The sequence below is a fragment of the Pundamilia nyererei genome, unplaced genomic scaffold, assembly GCF_000239375.1.
Source record: "Pundamilia nyererei isolate P.nyererei 1_Seehausen unplaced genomic scaffold, PunNye1.0 scaffold00069, whole genome shotgun sequence".
Classification (NCBI taxonomy): Eukaryota; Metazoa; Chordata; class Actinopteri; order Cichliformes; family Cichlidae; genus Pundamilia; species Pundamilia nyererei.
In genome coordinates this window covers 2,232,334-2,254,025 of record NW_005187470.1, presented here as the reverse complement: position 1 = coordinate 2,254,025, position 21,692 = coordinate 2,232,334, and the positions used below count along the sequence as shown (strand labels likewise).

The 21,692-nt window shown below is 41.6% G+C and overlaps 1 protein-coding gene across 3 annotated transcripts in view; it reads left to right on the top strand.

Annotated features, from left to right (window-relative positions):
- Positions 1-21,692, top strand: part of LOC102209184 (C-terminal-binding protein 2) — a 94,144-nt gene that overhangs the window by 29,134 nt on the left and 43,318 nt on the right. The window contains exon 2 of one of the 3 annotated variants that reach the window (XM_013911670.1): positions 12,390-12,608. In XM_013911670.1, coding sequence (XP_013767124.1) covers positions 12,539-12,608 — 70 coding nt within the window. In that variant the 5' untranslated portion in view covers positions 12,390-12,538. Of the gene's footprint in view, positions 1-12,389; positions 12,609-17,378; positions 17,455-21,692 lie in introns of those variants that run through there. The other 2 variants (XM_005736485.2, XM_005736486.1) reach the window with 2 other exon arrangements.

The following is a 21,692-nucleotide window of genomic DNA, read 5'->3' as shown; positions in this document are numbered from 1 at the left end:
GCATTGATAGGATTGGCATCTTGTGAAAAGTTAGTGGGGAGTGAGAGCCATATATAACATGTCAGCCTGCACTAGTTGGGGGGAAACGCCTGTTACTGAGATGGGTCGGGTCTTAAAAGGATTGTCATCTTGTTACAGATAATGCAGCTTATCCACCTGTTTTACTACATCAGTGGATACTGGACTTTCTGCTCAGGCTCACCTCCCACTGAGACCATGTCCGCACTAAAATAATTACAGCTAACAACCCATTTTTTCCATCTATCGTGCCCTTCTGCATGCACCAATCTTTCTTCTCATTCAGACATGGATATTTTACCAAACATTCTGCAGATTGGATACATTGAAAAACTTTTTTTTTCCATCTGGCTCCAGCTTGGCTGCTTGAGACAATCTCCTGCTGTTATTCCCAACACGAACGTCTCCAGTGGGTCCATGGAAAGCTCAGAAGCTTGAATTTCACATGAGAATTTAGGAAGGCCTGTAGTCTGTGGTCACCTGTGTTTTTGAAAGTCAACACACATGGTGTTGCTATTGTCACATGTTTGAGCTATTGTGATTGGTAATATTTAAACATTGCTGTGACTCCATCTGACTGCAGAGCTCCCTTTCAAGGTTGTCTCTTTGTGCACTTCTGGACCACTTCCAGCATAGCTGTTATTTTTAAATCTCTCTGTTCTTTCCACTTGCATATGTGAATCTGTGGATTTATCTCTGACCTTGCACAGAGAGACAACATTAACTTTCATGCCAGCCAACCAGACAGCACTGTTCAGTGTCCCAGCCCTAAAGAGGCACGAACAGGAGATCAGGGTCGTGCATCATGAATGTGTCTGTCAACACAGACTTCTGCTGTAACATCGGCAGCCTCTAAGGGAAAATTGCACACCTGTTAACAACACAACATTAAGTCACAACTTGCCAAATTTGGCTTCTTGGACCTTCTTCCTTAAACGAAATTCAATGTCAGCATTTGACATAATGGTGTTAGGTGTGGCTGTGTGCAGGCAGGAATAGGACCCAAGGTGCAGACTCCGGAGACAGATGTGAACTCAAAAAAGGCTTTAATTTAATACTCAAAACAAACTTAAACTAGAGAAATGACAGAACACACATCTAAGAAAACAGTAGATCGCGACACAGACACAGAAACACTGGGCTTAAATACACAGAGGGAGCAATCAGGGAATGGGTAACAGGAGGGAAACACAGCTGGGGCAAATCAGGCCTAACGAGACAAGAGGAAGCAAAACCCGACACATTAACATCAGACATGGACTTTCAAAGTAAAACAGGAAACACATAACACAGACTGAACAAAGACACAGACTCACATGCAGGCACTACAAAGGGAACAGAGACGTGGGAACAGGGCAGACACAAACACTGACTGAACACGGGGATATAGGAACTTAAGATACACATAGACGCGAACTAGACAAGGGGATGCAGGTGATAGGGGAGACAGAGCAACTAAAGAAGACAGAGACATAAGCCATAAGACAGAACTCAAAGAAACCAAAAACTAGGAAGTATAAATAATATCAAAAACTCAAAAACCCTGGGTCGACGACCCAGGCATCCTAACAAATGGAGGAGATCCAGTATGTGTTGGAGATGCACAAATGCAGGTGGTCAGAACTGTACTTTAAAGGAATGTCTGAAAAATGGCAGCCATCGTTAACGAGGAATGGTGGCAGGGGGTTATTCATAATACTAACAAAGTCTTATCTTCTGCTTGCCTTCCACTCATTCAGTTTACAGTTTACATAAGGTTCATTATTCTCCATCAAGACTTTGATATTTACCCAAGTATAGAAGTTTGTCTTTTTCCTGTCCACAACTGCATAACATTTGAACTGGTTATTTTAATGCATCTTTAATCCTTGACACTCCATTCCTCTGATTGGTTGATTACCATGTTTGGGACCCTTAGTCCGCCTTTTACACAGGAAGAGATTTTTGGCTTCACTGGCCAGATGTTGCCTTCTTCTAGAATGAAAGTCTTCTAATCCTACTTCTGTAGCTCACTGGATTAAGGACACTGTTTTTTTCTTAAACACAAAAAATGAAATACACATTAGGGGCATGTATTGACAAATTTTGTGCAGAAATGGCAATCTTTATTTCTTATTTGAGAGTCCTTCTGGACTGAGTGCTGCTATGAAGATTTGTGTATGTGGTTGAGCCGGGGTGAGAAAGGTGTTTGTGTATAGAAAAAAAAGAATGATAAAATTGATCAAATGATGTCAGCAGTTTTGAAATGCCCAAGAAATAATTTTAAATGGGGGATCAACCACTCAAAAGTGCTATGGTTTTTTAATGAGCTGACTAAAACTTGCTATGACCACAGCTCAAAACGGGCATCTGTAAGCAGTAGCTGTGGTGTGAGATCAGCTATGTTAAAATGATCTGATGACATAAAGCCTGTTGGAAATTTTCAATGGTAAAGTGTGGCTACTGAAGAACAGATGATCCCCACCTGATAGTTTCAAGATTACACCGAAACTGTGGTGGAGCTTTCAGTTAGATGAAGCTGGACCCCACAGACTTCACATTTCTTCAAGACAGGAAAAGCGGATTTTCCTGTCCTCACTGAAGAAAATCGTAAATCTGATGTTTGATTGATGCAATGCAGCAGAGCAGGGACAGCTTTTACGAACCCTTAATAAACTTACAATTTTATTCTCGATGAGCTCTCGCTACAGAAGATGGGAATATATGTAAATGAGAACAATGAGATGAGGAGAGCAGAATTTCTTTACTAGATGATGGCTGGGATTTGTGTATTTACTAAAAAAAAGAACAAATGTAGATGTTACCTTGTTTGCATGCGTTATGTGGACAAAAAAACCTAAAGACCTACACGCTAAACAGCATTTTCAGATTTAGCTGGCTCAGTGTAAATGCAGTCTGAGTTGCCGTCTTCATCCCCACTCCACCCCCAAAACAATCTTGGTCACTTACATTAGATGTCTTGCAGTAGACGGGTTATAAGCATACTGCACATAAAAATGGTTAATGAGGTGTAAGTGGAATGACCTGAAATTCTGTACAGAGCTTTACACCCCAACAGAAAACCTCACCGCCTCTCATTTCTCTAGCTTTTCAGACTAGCTCTGATTAGGGAGTTCAGAATCCTTGTGGTCATATATTAATACAAGCCTGAGCACTTTGAGGCCCTCCTCAGCCTTGCGCTTGCCACATCGCTTCATGGCGTTGGGGCTAGCCTGCCTCCAGAGAGCTGTTCTACATACGGCGGACAAGGAGCACAGCTTCACGCAAAAGCCTGCTGAGACTCTACACCATTTATCTCTCAGCTGCAAGGTTGGGCCAGTACTAATTGACTGAGCCGTGTGTGTCTGTATGTGTGTCTGTCAGTCTTGGTCCCTTGAAGCATGGCATATTAGTAGAGCTTGAAATGATAGGATGTGGTGGTAAAGAGAGAGGTAGGCCAACCTTGTGTTGCAAGCCCTTCCAAGGGGGCTCGGATGAAAAGCTCTCCTGTTAGTCAATTATTGGCTGTGGTTCTCCAAAATGTAGCCAGTAAAACTGCTGTGGGAGCAGACAAACCACACTGCTGATGCTGCATTTAAAGGAAAATATCCGTTAATTACAATGCATGAGTTTTTTTGTAGTTATGAGCGTCACTGATGTTAGTTATATAACGTATAACATCAGTCAGATGATATAATAAATGGCAAGCAAACCCACTTAATCAGTGGGTGAAAACTGTGTGCGCCAAATACATCAGATGGCAGGTGAACTAGGAAGTCAGTATTTATACAGTGGTGGATGTTTGCAGTGCACAGGGTTTGTAGTAATGTTACAGTTAGCGTGAATGACTGAGTTGATTTAAAACATGAATTTCCTGGCCACACATATCACGTTACCACGTTTCAGCAATTAGGTTTTCCTTTTTCTTTGAACACATTACCAAACAAATTGATTGTCAAAACTACAAAACGTTCGACAATCTGGAATCATCCGTAAATGTTCATGGCTGTGTGAATCTCATGTCTGCTGCAGCACACCCTTCACTCTCTTTCTCTGTGTTCCTCTCACCACTCTGCTCTGGACTTTATCAACATGTTGTTTGACTTGGCTTCCACCCAATGTAAGCCCAAGAACAGCACGGAGTTGGCCATTTCATCGTCCACAGGGAGGAGGGTGTGTGTGTGTGTGTGTGTGTGTGTGTGTGTGTGTGTGTGTGTGGCGTGTTCATGGGCACGTTCTTGGGGGAGTGGAAGAACCTCGTTCTCCTGGATCAGGAAGCTCTGAATCATGCTGGCTCTTCCTGGAAGGACCCAGAGGGAGCCAGGCTGAGCCGGCTGGACTCTGGCAGGCTGTCTGAGCCGGAGCCTGGCCTCTCACTGACACCAGGCTGGTGGTGAGTGCAGTTCTTACCTCACCCTCACAAGGCAGGCCACACCTTCCCTCTGCTCACCAGGTTGGCACGCTGCAGGCGTTTTCCTGTACTGGGAAGTGTTTTCAGCTTTGGCTCTGGCTGTGCTGTGTGCTGATAACCCCAGCCTTTGGAACACTGAGAAACAAGATTTTATTGATTGGACGCAAATAGCACAAGGTGGGCTACAGTGGAATACATTTTGAGACTAAATTTTCATTACTGATAGCAGTAGTTCAACAATTCTGGAGTCTGAAGGCATTCACTTTAGCATGCTTACCAAGCTAAATATAAGTGTGTCAAGCTGTCACCTGCCTACGCTGTCACAGGCCTTGTTTGGTTCATGGAAATCACACTCTCCACAGCCTGAGGTGCTGAGGATCTTAGGCATGAAAGTTGATATTAATAGTTGAGCCGGGTTGGTGCTGGAGGGTGTCCACACCTTCCTGTTTTCTCTTTCTTTGTTTTGGCCCACTGCTGACAGATTTACCTCTAGAGGAACTCCAGCATTTGAAAGGGAAAAATGGTCTCCATTGTTCAAAGGGGGCTCTAGTGGAAGGAAAACACAGGCCTTTTTTGAAGAAAATAACAAGGGGGTAATAATGGTTTGAGATTTCAATAGTAAACAACCTTGTCATTGAGACTAGTGTTTGTTATTTCTAAAGGAAATTGAGAGGATAGAGGTATTTTTCCAAGTGAAGTGTGCCTCTTTGGCTGGAAGTGTGAACTTTAGCTCGCTTTGAGGAGGTTTTCATTTCGGAGTCTCTGAAGAGGCTTGCTGAGCTTCAGCTTTTGATAGGAATCAGCAGTAAGAGGGATGGATATTGCTGTGCGTTTTCCTGCTGCACACTGTCAGATAACCTGAACCGGTTGTCTCGTCTCACAATTTTCCTGTCAAACTCCACAGGGAAATTAAGTCAGGAGAAGTAACTGCATAAGTTGTCCAACTCTATCTTAAAGCTGCTATTTTGTGCTTTTACTGTTTTGGCAAAGATCCTCGCAGAGCTCAAATTGAGACATTGCATTGAAATTGTAGCGTCAGCTGGGAAAGAAACTAAGATGAATACAGATTTTAAAGTGTATTTGACATGTCTTTTGAAAGATCACATAAAGCTTTTCTGTATGAGACATAATTTGGCAACTTACTAAAAATAACCAGTTAGATAATCTAACTTTCTAACCATCCTTTCAATACAGATAAAATACACTGCCTCTCACTGCTGTTTTTTTTTTTACTCAGAAACTCATTCATCATCAAAAGTAAATCAATACCCCATTGTCCGGATTCATTCCATTTGAAGATTGATAAAATCCTTGTTGTTTCACTGTGGTTTCTGTGTTTTTGCCAGATACTGAAAATGTGTATCGATTGACTATAAAAGATTGCCAAACAGTGGATGGGTTCGTAGTTACATAATGCAATTCAAACAACTCTAAATCAAGAGACTATTCCCATCTAATCCTGTAGTACCTCATTTTAATCATTGAAGATCTGCACCACGCGTCTTATTATTTTATATTTTAAAAAAACCGCAGCAGCTGTTGAAGATTTTTCGTCATAATTACTAAACAAATATTGAAATCAGCTCAAACTAGAAAGAGCTACGAGCGTGCACCTGTGCCAAGCCTCAGCAGTCTCCACATTTGTTTTTCCTAATAGAAAATGTTCACAAGTTTGTAATCTGGATCTTTATCGGATTAGACATGATAAACAATTGTGGGATGTATGTGCCAGGCTCATTTCTTGTTTCAATCAAGTAAGTGCAGTAGCTCGTGTGAGAAAACGAGTGCCATATGAAGGGAATCCTTTTAAAGCAATTACAAATACTATGAGCTGCGATCTCCATTTGTTTTCATTATCAGAAGATTTGGATTGATATTCTGTTCCTGTTTGTCATTCATTTTTATTTAATAATGGTTTCAGGTCTAATAGATAAGCACCAAAAACTAATCGCGGATTGGTTTGTTACTAGAGCAACTTTTTGTTATAATTCTGACATATGCAATACCACACATTGCTAGTTCTGGCCTGGAGCTCCTTTTCCCTTCAGAGCTGTCTTAATCCTTCATTGCAGAGATTCAGCAAGTTGCTGGAGTTTTTGGTCCATATTGACATGATAGCATCACATGCTCTATTGAGATCTGGTGACTGGGGAGGCCATTTGAAAACAGTGACCTCATTGTCATATTCAGTTAGCCATTTTGAAATGATTGGAGTTTTGTGACATGGTGTGTTATCTTGTTGGAAGCAGCCATCAGAGGATGGGTACTGTGTGGTCATGTTTAGCAGCGATACTTAGGAAGGCTGTTGCAGTTATATGTTGATTGATTGATAGTAAGGAGGCTGTGGTTTCCCAAGAAATGATCCCCCACAACATTACACGCTCGTCTGCATAGTCTGGTTGTAGCGAATGATTATTTGAGTAGCTGTTTCCTTCATGTTAGCTTGAAGCAGTCTGGGTATTCTTCCCAATCTGATGCTCAGTTTGAACTAAAGCGTGTCATCTTTGTCATGTCTACATGCGTAAAGCCATCAAGCTGCTGCCATTGATTGGCTGATTAGATCATCTGAATTAACGAACAGTTAAACAGGTACAACTGTTATATCTGAAGTAGGGCTGTGCGATATGACCAAAATCTCATATCCCGATATAAAACCTCTATCGTCCGATAACGATATAAATCACAAAAATGTAACATTTTCTGTAAATTATGTGAATCTCGGGCAGCTCGACTTGCGGGAAGTGTTTCCAGCTGGGCATAGTGTATCTGGAGTCGAGGTTTTAACCGATGCATGAAACTATACATTTTTAGACATAAGTTGTAACAGCCGCTGTTTTCTTTGTGAGTATTTATTACACGGCGTGCTGCGGGGAAAAGCCTGTTCTAACGTTTGAGTCTTAAGGTTTATTTTTTAGCACCTGGCGGCTCCTTTTTTTACTTCTTATCCATAAATAATCTGCTCTTTCACGTGATTCAGTTTATTTTGAAAAGTCTCAACAGGATCTTGAGCTTTATTGTGAAAGGTTTATGTGGTACATAAACAAGTGGACACGCGATGGTGTTACCGTCGTTGTTGCTAACGACAACACATAAAAACAGGTGCTTGTCCATCCATAGTGTGGTTATAATAAATATAAGAGAAATAGAGAACTTTAAGAAATTAATATAGCCACTACAGTGACCATCAAAACTGAGAAAAAATATTGCCGTAAACAGTTTATTTTGAGACACCGCGAAACAAACGATATATCATTATAACAGCCCTAATCTGAAGCATCCAGTGAGTTATATTGACCGACAAATTAGACAAAAAGTGCAACTTGTTGTTTTAGAATAATCAAGCAGAAGTCTCAGCAGCTATCATATTTTAGTCTAAGCATTAAGAGTCAGTGTATGCAATTGTCAGTGGCTGAAAACTCTCATGTTTTGACCCTGAGAAATAAAACCTAGGCCTGTTTGCTTTTGATGTGGATTGGAAACATGCTGAGTGTGGATTTTCTGGATTTATCTATCACTTAAATGTTTCATTGAGAAAATCCCCAATAAATGAATCCCCACGCTGTTGGGCATTAACTGACGTTTGTGGAAATGTATCGCCGTTAGATATATAAATGTCAGAACCTGTCTGGTGAAGAAAAAAGAGACTCCCCCTTCAGCAGCAAGCCCAGGGCTTCACTAGCACTTGCTCAAATCCTTAGAAAGTAAAGCCTTACTGGAGCAGACCCCAAGGCTTAATGTCAGCAAATTAATTATGGATTCACCCAATTAGTTCACAAACTGCACTGTGTTCTAGGGAAAATGATCATTCCCCCAAATGATGTCTCTCTTCAGTCTTTGTCCTACTGTGTGTTGCGTCTCTCTTAGAACCGCGAGTGTGCATGCCGGCGTGTGTGAAGCGACACGCAGCAGGCAGGTAGCCTGACCTTTTTAATTATTCAATCTCCCAAACTCATCCTCAGACACTCTCATACCGTCCAACCTTCAGTTTAGCTTTCAGTTTAGCTTTTTAACTACTCCCGCCTGTCTAAATATATTTCTGTCTTTCTTAAAATAAAACATCCTGTGTGCTCTGTTTTTAAAGCTTTTCTAATCACACTGATCTGTGTCAACACATGAAGTGATGCTGTAACTCGAGTGACTCATTTGACAGTGTGAGATTGCCTTTGCTCAGTCTGTACACCCCCACCCTGTCTGATAAAGCATGTAATTATTGCTATCTAATGAAAGTCGGTCAGGGACGTTGCTCATATCTATTTACCAAAGCAAAATTATTTTCTTATTTCATCATCATTAAATTTCATCGCATTACAAGATGATGCTGCAACAAAATGAATTTAATTTGGATTATTTATTTTTTTTCACATCCTCCTATGGTTAAAATCACAATGTTGGGTGGAGAATAACCAGGACAGAATAGAATTAATGCTTTCATTATTGATGACTGTATACGTTGGGTTTCTGATGTGTTAATTAATTGCTCGGTGAATAAAAGATCAAAGTAGAGCGCAAAATGCCAATCACAAGATCACCTAACAGTTTCTTCTGCCTTAAAAAAAGGTCAAACAAAGCCACAAAACCAAATGATGTCACTTACTTTATGTCTCAGCCTTGTGGTCTTCCTCAGTACATTAAAGGAAATAGAGGTCATATGTTTGGTAGACGATTGGCTTAGAGAGTCACATGGCTATTGACTTCCTGATCTGATACACATCTTTCTGATAACTAAAACCGGAATTGCACAGATCCGAATCTCCATTATACCACCTGCATTATTGCTCATTTCGATGACTTGTCATCAGCAACATGCAGTGTCTATAAACTGTTCACCTGCTCTCTGTTGTAACCTCACATATGCCTCCATATAAATGTGAAGGTTAATAGCCACACGAGGACCAAAGAGTCCTTCTAGGAAGATGATCAGAGTTATTGACTTCACATGTCTGTGTCTTTAACGTTGTGCTTGATCGCTGTGCCGCTGCACATAGATTAAGCTTAGACACGCCCCCTATGTCAGTGCTAACTCAGGAAGTTAAATGGTATTAAAACCACTAAACATTTCTATGGCAGCATATGTGTTACTTTTTTATTCACATATGTGTGATAAAAACACGTAACCTTTAACTTTGTTAAACCGATACATTAATCAATTAATATAACATGAGCCAGATAAAAGAATAACATTGAATAAAAAATTTAATTTAAGTCGAGAAAATAATGGATTATAGGTTAAAACTTCAAAAGTTCAGCACCCAGCAGCTGCATAAAACTTTAAAAATATGCTTAAGCTTAGCAAACAATCTCCCGATTTGAGTTGTAATAATACTAGAAGGTGTGAAAAAATGAAGGGGTCCTGAGACGGCCTTTTCTTATTGATTTGTTGGTGTTTTCTTCTGTCATAAATCACTTTACAACGAGATCAGTCATTTGAGACTGTTTGTCTTTGTGCTGCGTTCGAAACCCCCGCTAACTGACTGCCCTTCCCCCACATCTGCGTACCATACATACTCTGACAGGGATCTCTGTGTGCCCCTGACATTGAGCAGAGTTTGCAGACTGTGATTGTGCTCACGGGTGAAGCCATCCTTGGGAGACAGAGCCGGCTGTCACAGATATGGATTCGTTCATTTAATGTTTTGGTGTCTCGCGCGCAAATGTTTCCCTTTCAGTGAGCTGTGGCCACGCAAGCGGGGGAGTTTTATCGATCATCTGACTTTTAATAGCTCTTAAATATTAAGATTCATGTATATGACCTTTGTGTTTGAATTGAGTGTGCAAAATTCCTGCCTAAATACCCTCTCATGCACTGCTGGCTGCACTGTCAGGCTTGTTTCACTTTTTCTTTTATAGTATTGAGAAATTGAACTCTTGATTCATGTGAGTTTTTCTTTTTCTTTTTTTTTGAAAATGAAACAGTTCTCAAACCACTGCTTATAGTTGATTGTCTAACAGAAAAGAAACAGGCATATAGATGGGGAAGGTTTGGCCTCTGTGCGGGTCTTGTTAGCTTCTGTGAATCCTCCTCTTCTCAACTTCCCACCCTCTCTGTCGCTCTCACTCTTTATGTCACACACACACACAAGTGGATGGCCCTGGAACAAGGGCCGGTGATTGATAACTCTGTGCGAGAGACCTCAGAGGCAGCGGCACTACAGAGAGATGGACAGATGAAAGGGGAGAGGGAGGATGGACTGAGAGGAGACTGAAATGAAGTAACAGGGTGAGGCCTTCCAGCAGCAGTTAACATACTCCAGCCGGGGTACCATATTGTTAAAAAGGCACCCTGGAAGTAACCTTGTGTGCGGCTTCCTCTCGTCAAAATCATTCTTTTCTCTGCCATGACAGTAACTTAAAGATTACTCAGCTGAACAGGAAAATGATTAGCCTTTTCCACCTCTGCAGGGATTATTTTTAATGGACCCTTCTTTATCCATGTTGACGGCCTCAGGTTGTATGTTGTTGCATTTATGACCTGCTAAAGATCTTTAAGCATTTAGGTTTCCCATAAATCCATAAAGGGAAAGAACTGAAATCATTAAAGGAGGCTTATAAACAGAAAACGGTTTTAGAGGGGACAAAATGGTGTGGCAATGTACGCTTAAATAGGAACATGTGGAGGATTTTTTCCTCAAGGAAAGGCTGCATACAAGTCTTTATACCTCCTGGTGTGATAGCTCTGCATGGTCCCATATGTGCAGAGGTGTCCTGATAATGTCACATTTCAGCAGCACCCACAGTAGCATGTAGTTTCACATTTGAATAGCCAGTTCTGATGAATAGTACAGGTCGGCTCAGATCCACAACATATGAAATCTTTACCTTCTCACCCTTCTCGTGTTTTTTACCCTCGATATTTGACCACACAGGACCGATGAAGACTTTGTGTAATGACTTTGCTGTGATGCTTTCTGACACAAAGAGATATTTCAGTGATCTCAGCACTTTGTGAGAGCAAAGGCGCCTCAGGCTCTGGTCCTGGATGAGCACAATGTGGGATATGAGTGTTTTGAGAGAGAGAACGTTTAATCCCTGTTGTGCTGCAATAATTTAGTTCCATTTGACTCAGATGCTTTTCCCCGCTTTCCTTTGTAACAAAGATGCAATTGTACAAATAATTGCCTGCATGTCTATGAGTGATAGCGAATTAAAAAGGCTTTGTCGGGTTACATTTTCAGACAGCTCAAAGGTACAAACTTCTCTTTATCTGAAATGGCAACTGTGATTATGTGTGCAAGGCCAAATCGTGGCCAAGCTAAAGTTATTTGAAGTTCAGTAATCATCTGGCTTCATATTGTGTGGATGTGAACATGTGTTTCTCTCTGGGTAGATTCTAACTACCCTCTATTGGTCTGAACGTGTCATTACATGACAGTCCATCTTCAGGTTCGACACATCACTTTATCAGATGATAAATTTCCCCTCTCCAGTCTTATCAGCTTCCTTCACATCGACTGTCGTCAGACTGAGCATTTCTGCGCTTGCTTTGTTTTGAAAAACTTTCACGGCAAAAAAAGGGAAGAAGTAGACTGAGTTGAGATACCTCAAATGTCACAGTGATCAATAAGAAATGTGATGAGTGACAAGTTAGATGGAGCTTCACATGAGTATTTGTCAAGGAAAGAAAACACACTTCAAACAGGGGAAAAGTGGAGCTTTTAGAGCACTGAAGTTTTGTCACTTTTTAGAGCAAATGGAGCACTTTGTCACCAGCAGTGTCTGAGTGCATGTGTGTGAAGCTGTGTGATTCACTGATTTCCTGTATATCTATTGCCTGCAGCTTCCTAGACTCTTTGTGAAGAAGAGGCTGTGGGACTTTGTAGTCAAGGCCTCTTTAATGCATTCCTGTGTCAGAGATTTTTTTGGTGCTTTTACATCAATGATGTGTGTATATACAGTAACTACGTGTGTGTGTGTGTGTGTGTGTGTCTGTGTGCGCCCGCGTTGCTTTAAGCCAAGTTTCTTTGTGTTTGTGCCTTTTGTGTAGGTGTATGTGCCGAGGCGGTATGCCCCGGGGAGTAGTGCTGACAGTGCACTAGGAGTCTGAACCTTGTCAGTATTGGTGGCTCAGGAGGAGAGATACCCTGCTGTGCGGAGCAGAGCCCTGCCGTCCTGTGCTGTGCCGCGTTTGACGCCATGTCCCTGACTGACAAACACAAAGTGAAGAGACAGCGACTGGACCGAATCTGTGAAGGTAAAGTTTTGTGTATGTACCCATCTTAAACTTTTTTTGCACTCCCGACTCACATTTTCCTGCACTGCTCTTTTCTCTACCTTCGCGCCAGTTTTTGTTGTTTCAAGAGCTACTTTCAGTACGTACAAGCAGGCCTCCAGATTTTGCTGTAAATTAACTTTGACTGGGTGTCAACTGGGTGTGATGATGATTCTTTATATTTGGAGCTGCGCTGAACCAAAATCCTGGTTTGATGGTCTACATATTGAGGTTTAAAGTGACCTCAATTTGGTCAAAAGTGAGCATTTTTAGAATACAGGTTTAGCCTGGGTTTAACCTTAAAAGCTGCATTTCTTTTTACCTGCAGAGAATGAAATTCTTGCTAAGTGCATCTCCTTGTTGCTTTCCTTTGGAAAATAAATCCTCACTTTTATGTTTTTCCTTCTGTCTTCATTGACCGCCTAATCTTGCTGTTCTTAGCAAAACCCTAGCACCTATCGGCGATCACTGCCTATTGATTGCTATAATTTTCTGCTTGCACGCCACACATGTCAGATACTACAGTAACCAGTCTATGAATGTTGACCTCAGCAGCAAACATTCATCCAGTGGATGTAAATGAAGTTACTGCTTTACTCTGGCCTCTCTGCGAGCTGTGGTTGGTTTGTGTAGGAGTGTCTGTTATGTGACTTATGGTTAAGGAGAATCTCTAAACATCTGAACTCAAGTTAGATTACCGCAGGGGATTGAATGGTTTCCATCCTGTCACGCCTGTTAAAAAGCAGCCAATTTTACAGCATGAACTGCAGTGATTATTAAGCTTTAGGTGGTGGATTATAGAGCTGTGGTGTTGTATTGAAAGGCCTGAACATACAAGAGGAACCCCCTGCTGCACGCATAGCTACAAAGTAAGCCTAGGCAACAAGGAATATGAGTTTTTGTGTGGGTGTATAAACTGTATCTGAAGCCTTGTGAATGTGCATTTTTAAATCCACTTGTTTGACTGCCCAGCGTGTGTTTTGTGTTGTGTGTATGTGTGTGTGCATGCGTGTTTGTGCGTATGGGTCTGTCAGACTGTGTCCTGAGGTAAAATCATCTCCTCTCTGCTGTCTGGGTCCCCAAGAGGCTTGTTAAGCTGCTAGGCCCTCCTGGAGCCAGCGCAGAGAGAGGCAGACATGACTGCAGTGCTGGAAAATGAAGCTAGACGCACCATTACCCCCAGTGCCAGTATATTTGTTTTGCAGCATGATGTAACCACCTCAGCTTTATGCACATGAAATGAAGGACATATGCCACACTTCCAGCATATAGTCAGGAACAAGAAACCTTGTCTGTGATGTAGCATTTGGAAATATATACTGGCATTAGGAAATTACCTTACAACCCTGAACCAATAAAAGCAAATCTTTAAGTTCAGCATTTCTCGAGTGTAATCAAGCCTTTTTTTGGAAAAAAAAAGTTGTCTGAATAACTAGTCATCACGAAATCAACCCCTTCATTATTTATTTAGTCAGTTTTACAAGTTTAATAATAATAGTATTGTTTTTATAGCTTTGACTACACTAACAGGTATGCAGTTCTGTATTACCTTGACAGCTAAAATTTAATGAGAGAGAAAGAAATAGGGAGAACCTGAGTTTTAAAACAACATTTTAAATGCCATGAGGTGCAATCATAACGTTTTTTGACTACACAACACCTGACTTAAATTTGGCTAATTGCTCTTAGGGTAGTGCTTGCCCACTTCCACTACAGCTTCTGACCACTCGCACTCTGGACCTCCTTTAGCGTGTCAAAACCTGGGGCGTCAAACTTGAATTTTTATTATTATTATAACATTTTTGGGAAAAGACAGTCACAGGGAGGCACATCTGATATATAAGGCAGCTGATGAGCAAAGGTATTTTTTGGCTACAATACTGTGTTTTTCAAAGCACCCGATAGAAAATAACTCAGTCCTTTGGGTAGAACGCCATATTGACCGTTTGACCCTGGGGGATGAAATAACAGTGCATGTCTTAATAAGCACGCTCCCGGCTGTGCTTTTAATCTTATGCACCAGATATCCGGCTTTTCTAGTAAAGAAGTCTGCTGTTTGGTCTCATGGTTGTAGCAGGAGAACCAGCGCTGATCACCAGTGATGATCCCTGACGTGACAGGTGGGTTAGTTTTACCCAGACGTTGATGTCTGTTGTGTTGTGCGCAAGTTGTAGATCCATGATGAAATCCCTGACAGAGAAGTGAAAAGTGTTTAATAGGGGACTTTCACAGGGAGATCTGAAAATAGCAGGGTAAAATGGTAAATGCCTGTATTTATATAGCGCTTTTCTAGTCCCTAAGGACCCCAAAGCGCTTTACACATCCAGTCATCCACCCATACATTCACACACTGGTGATTGTACATTGTAGCCACAGCCACCCTTGGGCGCACTGACCGAGGCGAGGCTGCCAGACACTGGCGCCACCGGGCCCTCTGACCACCACCAGTAGGCAACGGGTGAAGTGTCTCGCCCAGGGACACAACGACCGAGACTGTCCAAGCCGGGGCTCGAACCGGCAGCCTTCCAATTACAAGGCAAACTCCCAACTCTTGAGCCACGATCACCCCGAAAGCATCAACGTTATACATGGTGCAGTGCTGCCCAAGAAGATGACCTTGAATTGGCGAACAGGCAAATCATTTTAATTCATTTATATTTTTGTTTTTTGTTTTTTTGGTGGGGGGGAGGTGTCAATAGCAAGTTTATTCCCTTTGCACTCAGAGTTACATGAGAAGATTCATACCACATGCTACATGCTTTACCACATGCTTTATTTAAACAGCAGAACCAAGCTCAACGGGGCCATCATCTGCCATGGCTGAATGGGGGGTTAAGCAGAAAGAGAAGTGGGGGGAAAGGGAGAACAAATAGAGACTGAGACAAAAAAAAACTAACTTTAGGAGAGAGAAGACAAAATGTAATGACAAGCAGTGGTGGCATATAAATACATGCCTGAAGCAGCATTCTTAAGGGATAAGGGAAGATGGAGAGGGAGTCTCTGCCTTCCAAAATCCAAACTGGGAAGCTGCCCCCAGAAGCTGGATAGCTTAGCTAAGCATAAAGATTGGAAAGGAGGAAAAGCTTCTTTTGCTTTGCCCAAATCAACTTTCACCACCTGTAAAACTTGCGGAGATTTCTTGGCCAGGACTATTTGCCAGTCAACATGCAAAGACTCCAGGAAGTCACTTATCCCAGCCAAGAAACAATACAGTACATAACCCCCTGCTGAACTGTTGTTTTAACATGGGGGTTTTTCACTACCTAGGATTGCTGCTGATCACAAGCTGTTTCCTTTGGACAAAGCAGTGATAGCAGTTTTCTTAGTGCTGCTCAGCAAACCAACATGACAGCCTTATGAATCTTTAACTCTAACTAATAAATGAATGAAGCAATGAAATTTCCAAGATTTCCTTAAAGTTTTCTTATGGGCTATAATTACAAATAAATGTTATAATACACAGCACAACAAGGAGATTTCTTTATAAAAGTCCCCCCCCCCAAAAATTTTTTTTTAAAAATTGAATAATAGTTCTTTAATAATCACCTGACCTTAAAGGTGAGTCGTAAGTAACAGGAGGATTTTTTTCTATTGGTTGAAATAACTTCCTGATTACCATTGCAGTCTAGATCCAGCTGCTGAATTTGCATGAATCAGACAGCTGAGGTAGTTAGTCATTCCTGAGGGAACAACAGTTTGTCTGCTTGGCTTGAGCGCAAAGCCCACAGGAGACGCATAGAGAGACGGTAACAGGTGTTGCTGTGATGCATGCAGAGCTGCTTCATGGTGAGCTTACCTGCCGACGTTCCTTCTCGCACACTCGCAAACACAAGCACGCCGGTGTGAAAACTCACACAAGATCTCCAGATGGCCGTCATACAGGATCAGTGCATCAGTCCCCTGGTTGCTATTGTGAGGGCATAAAGGGGGGGGGGGAGACAGCTTGTGATTTGTTCACGAGCCAGTGACCAGGCTGAGTTGTCCCGCTGATTGCATGTAGTGGAGTGATAAGGCTGCTATGGCGATTGTCTCTGAGCAAGGAGAAAGCGTACATGAAGCGATCTGCTGCTTTTGGTTTCACACGCAGGTAAAAGCCTCACAGGGCCTATTTGGCTACTGTCTGGAGTAACTCATCTTAATCCAGGTTCACACTTCAACCAGACTCGCAGTTGGCAAACAGATACAGACCAGATGAAGCCATGATTTGCGCTGTCTCTTCTCAATCTCTTTCAAGTGAAAATCTGGAACGTCCTCTTTGGAAAACGTCTGCTGAGACTACACTCTCTCTGCACTGTCCAACAGAGCCTTTGCCTTTGTTTCCATTGTTTTCCCAACATTAAAATACACCTCTTGTCATATCCAAGTCTTGTCATATCCAAGTCAGCTCTCGTTGCCACGCAAGGTGCAAATTGTATTTAATTTCTTTTTATATTATAGCATTTCCCAAATTGTTCATCCTGGCTGTCTTTATATTAGCATTTATGGCAGTGGGATCACATATGCTGTATCTCTGAAAACCCGGTGGCTAGATGACAAGGCTGATTAAGCCATTAAAGTCCTTGATATGTATTTAGCATAATCTGGCCTGTCTGCAAATAAGAAGGCAGGGAGCTGGTTGCAAATGTTTTATCAAAAGCTGCTAGTTAGCTCAATCAAAGCAGCTGCTGGGAAGCATCAGCCTTAATTCGGCTTTATGAGAAATAGAGAGATGCTTTCTATCTCTCTTTCTCACTCTTTCTCTTGTTCTGTTTCTTTCTCTCTCAGGGGTGGAGAGATTCATTTCTGTCATCTGAAGAGATGAGGAGTGATCTGCCACGGCCCATGTTCCTCCCAGCCTCAGGTCCTTTCATGTTCTCGGCTTAATTTGAGCTGAACCAATGTTTATCATTCTGCAGCAACTGGGCCGAGTGGCTGGGAGGGAGGACAGTTTTGCTCCTGATCCATTTTTTTTTCTTTGCAAAGATTGTTGTTTTTCTTGTAGACCGCATTACTCTTTTCCCTCTGGGTTAGATTAGTGCCGCTCTAATCTAGTCAGATAATGTTTTTATCAGCATCTGCATTTTATTCATGTTGTGCAACATGATGGCACTTTATGGTGGAATAATTAGGAATATAATTTATCCTTATTAGATGCAAAACAAAAGTAGTACTGCAGACACAGAAGCAGAATTGTTCTTTCTAGTTTCTGATTGCATTTGCTTATAACTGTTATAGTGAATCTGTTTAGTGTGAACTTTGAACTGGATTGAGCACTTGAGGAAAAATAACGTAAGTCATGTAACTAGCTGTTTGGGTGTTCTTACCAGCTTTACTGATTCAGAGAAGCTTAGAGTCACCAGTTAAGAAAATTATATTTTTGGTGATCTTTTATTTAACTGATTATTCAATGAAGCTTATTTTGTGGCCGTTTTCTTTAAACTAGAACCCAATCGATACAGCTTGAATGAAAGGTTTAAAAATATATCTGTTGGCTGATTCATAATGAATGAATCAATGAATTTATAGCATTGAGGATTGAGGACTGCCATCCCAGCAATGGTGTCAAAATCGTTTCTTATATTTTATTGCCAGTTTATTGCCAGTTGATTACTCTAAATTAATTTTGAACTTAGAATATGTTTCCTTTTAGACTACAGCTGTGGCATGCTTTCATGTAGTACAGTATATATGCTATATAGTTTCTCACTTAATACATTAATTGAACAGGATAGTCCATATTTATTACCCATTATCCAGTTCAGGGTTGTAGCGAGGCTGGAGCCTGTCAGTGGATTTATATTTGTTAAATGTTGAATTTACACTGTAGGTACATCGCAGACATCTCTGAAATCCTACATGGTAGCATGCACCTCCCTGGAAATGTAAGTACATGTTGCTTCGACTGGCCTGTTCAGTACCGTCGATTCGTTCTGTGCATTTCCAAGTAATTTTTTGCTGCAGTTTTTGAATTTGTCAGTGAGAGAACAGGGATGATTATCTCAATATAAGGACTGAAATATGTCCTGGAGAAGGATTGCAGAAATTGCAATTATTGGAATGTACGTAAGGGAATGACCCCCCCAAAAAAGAGTGGAGGACCCAGGAGGGAAAAGCATCTTATTTGTTCCTATTGTGGCTGGTACCACATATAAAACACTGGGACACAACCATGAGGTAATTAACAGATTAAAAACCACACAAAGTCCTGAATGCCGGTAATGGTGTCGTGAACTGTAGGTTACGCTATAGGCTCGACAAAGATTTACTGCAGAAGTCTCTTTTACCTAGCACTGGCATCACTTGCAGCACTGACAACACATCCACTGGCTGAAAATTGCTGTAATTCTTATGTCCTTCTCCTTTTGCTTTATAGCTAAAATTGGAATCACTGAGGGTAAGAAATCTGTTGCATTATATTTCTTTATAGGTGTTTTATCAGGATTACGTGCAGCTGCTTGTCTAAGACACTGATGAATGAGTAGTCTAGCTTATCTTGGGAGATGAAACATAGATTGCGGCTATTCTTAAATAAAAAGTGCCAGAAGACGTACTGACCTTTATACACTATGCATTAACACTACAGAAAATAAATAACGTTCGCCTTCTATAGCGTTCAGCGCATACGAATATTGCCACCCTTCCCCCACATCTCTGCTTTTAACTACAAAAAGCGCTCTTTCATTTAGCCGAACTCCAAATCATTTTTCACCAACGACTTAGAGAAAAATTACATTTTCTCTCCTTTCCTCTCTCTCTTGCTCTCTCCTTCCCTCCCTCTTCTTTCACTCAGCTGCAGCTCCAAAATGCAAGCGGGCTGTCGTCTCTCCCTTCTGTCTGCCCCATCTGTGATGCAGTATGGGCCACTGGCTTGATAATGATAGGCAGGCGGAGCGTGGGGCTGTGCACAAGGCAAAGATGGAAAATACCAACCTGCTAAAATGGAAGACAAAACTCTAATCAGTTGCTTCACCAAGTCTACTTGAGGTCTTGCCCTGTAGCGGCTCTCTCTCTGCCCTGCGTTCCTCCCATCCTTGAAATCTGTAACATGCTGAGCCGTGCACTGCAGAGATGCGAGGTGGTAAAGAGGCAGAGGACAGCGTCTTGATAACACAGCAGATGTAAACCCTCTGAAAGCCATCAGACCAGAATTGGTACCATGTGTTTTTCTTTCCTCATCGCCCCTCCTTCCTGCCTGCACTTGTGTTTGAGTGAGAAAAGGCCCAGAGGCTCGTTAAAACTTTAATATACTGTACAATCACAGTAATTGAGTAGAATTTTCAAGTTCTTCCAGTCATGGTTTTAATTTATGAAGTCCCTATGAAAGTTTAATGGATCAGCAGTTGTAGAGTCGCAGCTATCTAAATCATTCTGCAGCTATCTCTGCCTGCACTGCCTGCCAAGTCCCGCCGTTAGCGTCCTGTGCCCTAGAAAGATGGCCAGATTGCTCCAAAGGCACGACTGTTGCTGGACGTCTGTTCAACACATTGTACCTAGAGATCTTTCACAGAGCCGCATGACTGGCTGTGAGCTAGCAAGCCGAGGTTTTGGCATTAATTTTGATGCCGTTCACCACATATCCAGTGTTTAAATTTGGAGTTTCCCTTTATTGTATTATTCATACAAGCAAACACAGGATCCCTGTTGCTTGATGAGTGCAGTGTAGTATGCTCACTTAATTATGGAGCAACTCTCGTGAGAGAAAGGCTTGTCAGGGAAAATGCACAAGATGAATTTGCCACCACAGCTTCTTTTGCTAATAGATTGCGGGAGATATGATAAGCCACGTCCTTGTTTCGTTGTAAGCAACACCAGTCCGACCGTACTTGAGATGTTTATTATTGTTATTAATATTTTGTCAGGAAGCGGGAACTGAGTGACACACAGCCCTGAAAGGGGCTTATTAAAAGAAGTTATTGTCTGCGATCGCCGCAGAGAGATACAACACAGTGATTAATGGTGTGTTTTACAGTTGACAAAAAGGCGCAGGGAGACTCAGACCTGAGAGTACAGGACTGAGAAATCACTGCACGGAAATTGCTAGGTATGGGTTACCTCTAATAAAAGAAAGCATTCTTCAGATGTGCGACATCATGCGCTGCACAGAGCTGCAGGCAGAAACAAAACTGTTCTGATTTCTTCTTTGTTTGACCTACTTAATGCTCTCTGATTCAGATGTTCCATAATTAAAAAATCTCTTGTTGTTTTTTTGGTTTTGTTTAGATATTCTATCACTATTGCATCATTTAAGCCTGGAGTCGAAAACAAGGCGGTTCTAGTATTTGGCTCTGCGGTTTGACAGGTAGTGGGACAACATAAAGAGACACAGCATTATAGCAGTTTCTTGTTAGTCTTAAACTGGAATAAATTTAGCCCGTCTCAGTCACGCTGTCTCAGTGTCTTAGCTTCAGAAGCATCCAGATGATGTCACTAGAGACTTGCAGCAAAAGGTATTCCTTTAAACCCGAGGTGTCTATTTCATTGATGGGTAAAACGCAGAACAGAAACAATCCTATAGACATTTAGATGTGACAATCTATTCGGTATAGTCCAGTCATTTTCCCTTCCTTTCCTTCCTTGTCCTATTTCACATTATCTGTTTTCGAGGTAAAGTCAAAACTGGCAGCTTCTCACTTTATCGGCCTTTTTTCCTATCAGACACTTATCAAAGCTCCTTTCTTCTCCTCTTGCCACTGTTTGCATTGCTCTTATCACAGCAAGTAAACACTGGCAGTTATCTCGCTGATGGTGACATCTCATAAGCCACATCTGCTCTGCTGCGCATCTGGTGTGCAGTAGCAAAGTGTAAGTTCTGTGAGTGGATAAAAATGACGCGCACAGATGATATTGTGATGGCTCACATCGACCAGAATGCCTGCTGACAAATTGATAGATATAGTGGCTTAGTACCATGTAATAATGCACTAATTCAGTTCACACGTATTTAGATTGCTGCTACACACCTGTAATGTTCTTTCAGTGCCTTGTGCACAGTTGAGATACTATTATGTTGACACACCAGCCTACTGCAGTAGGTGTCTCTAGGATCATGCATTACAAGGACCATATAGACACTACTCATCGTAGTATAAATCAGTCATG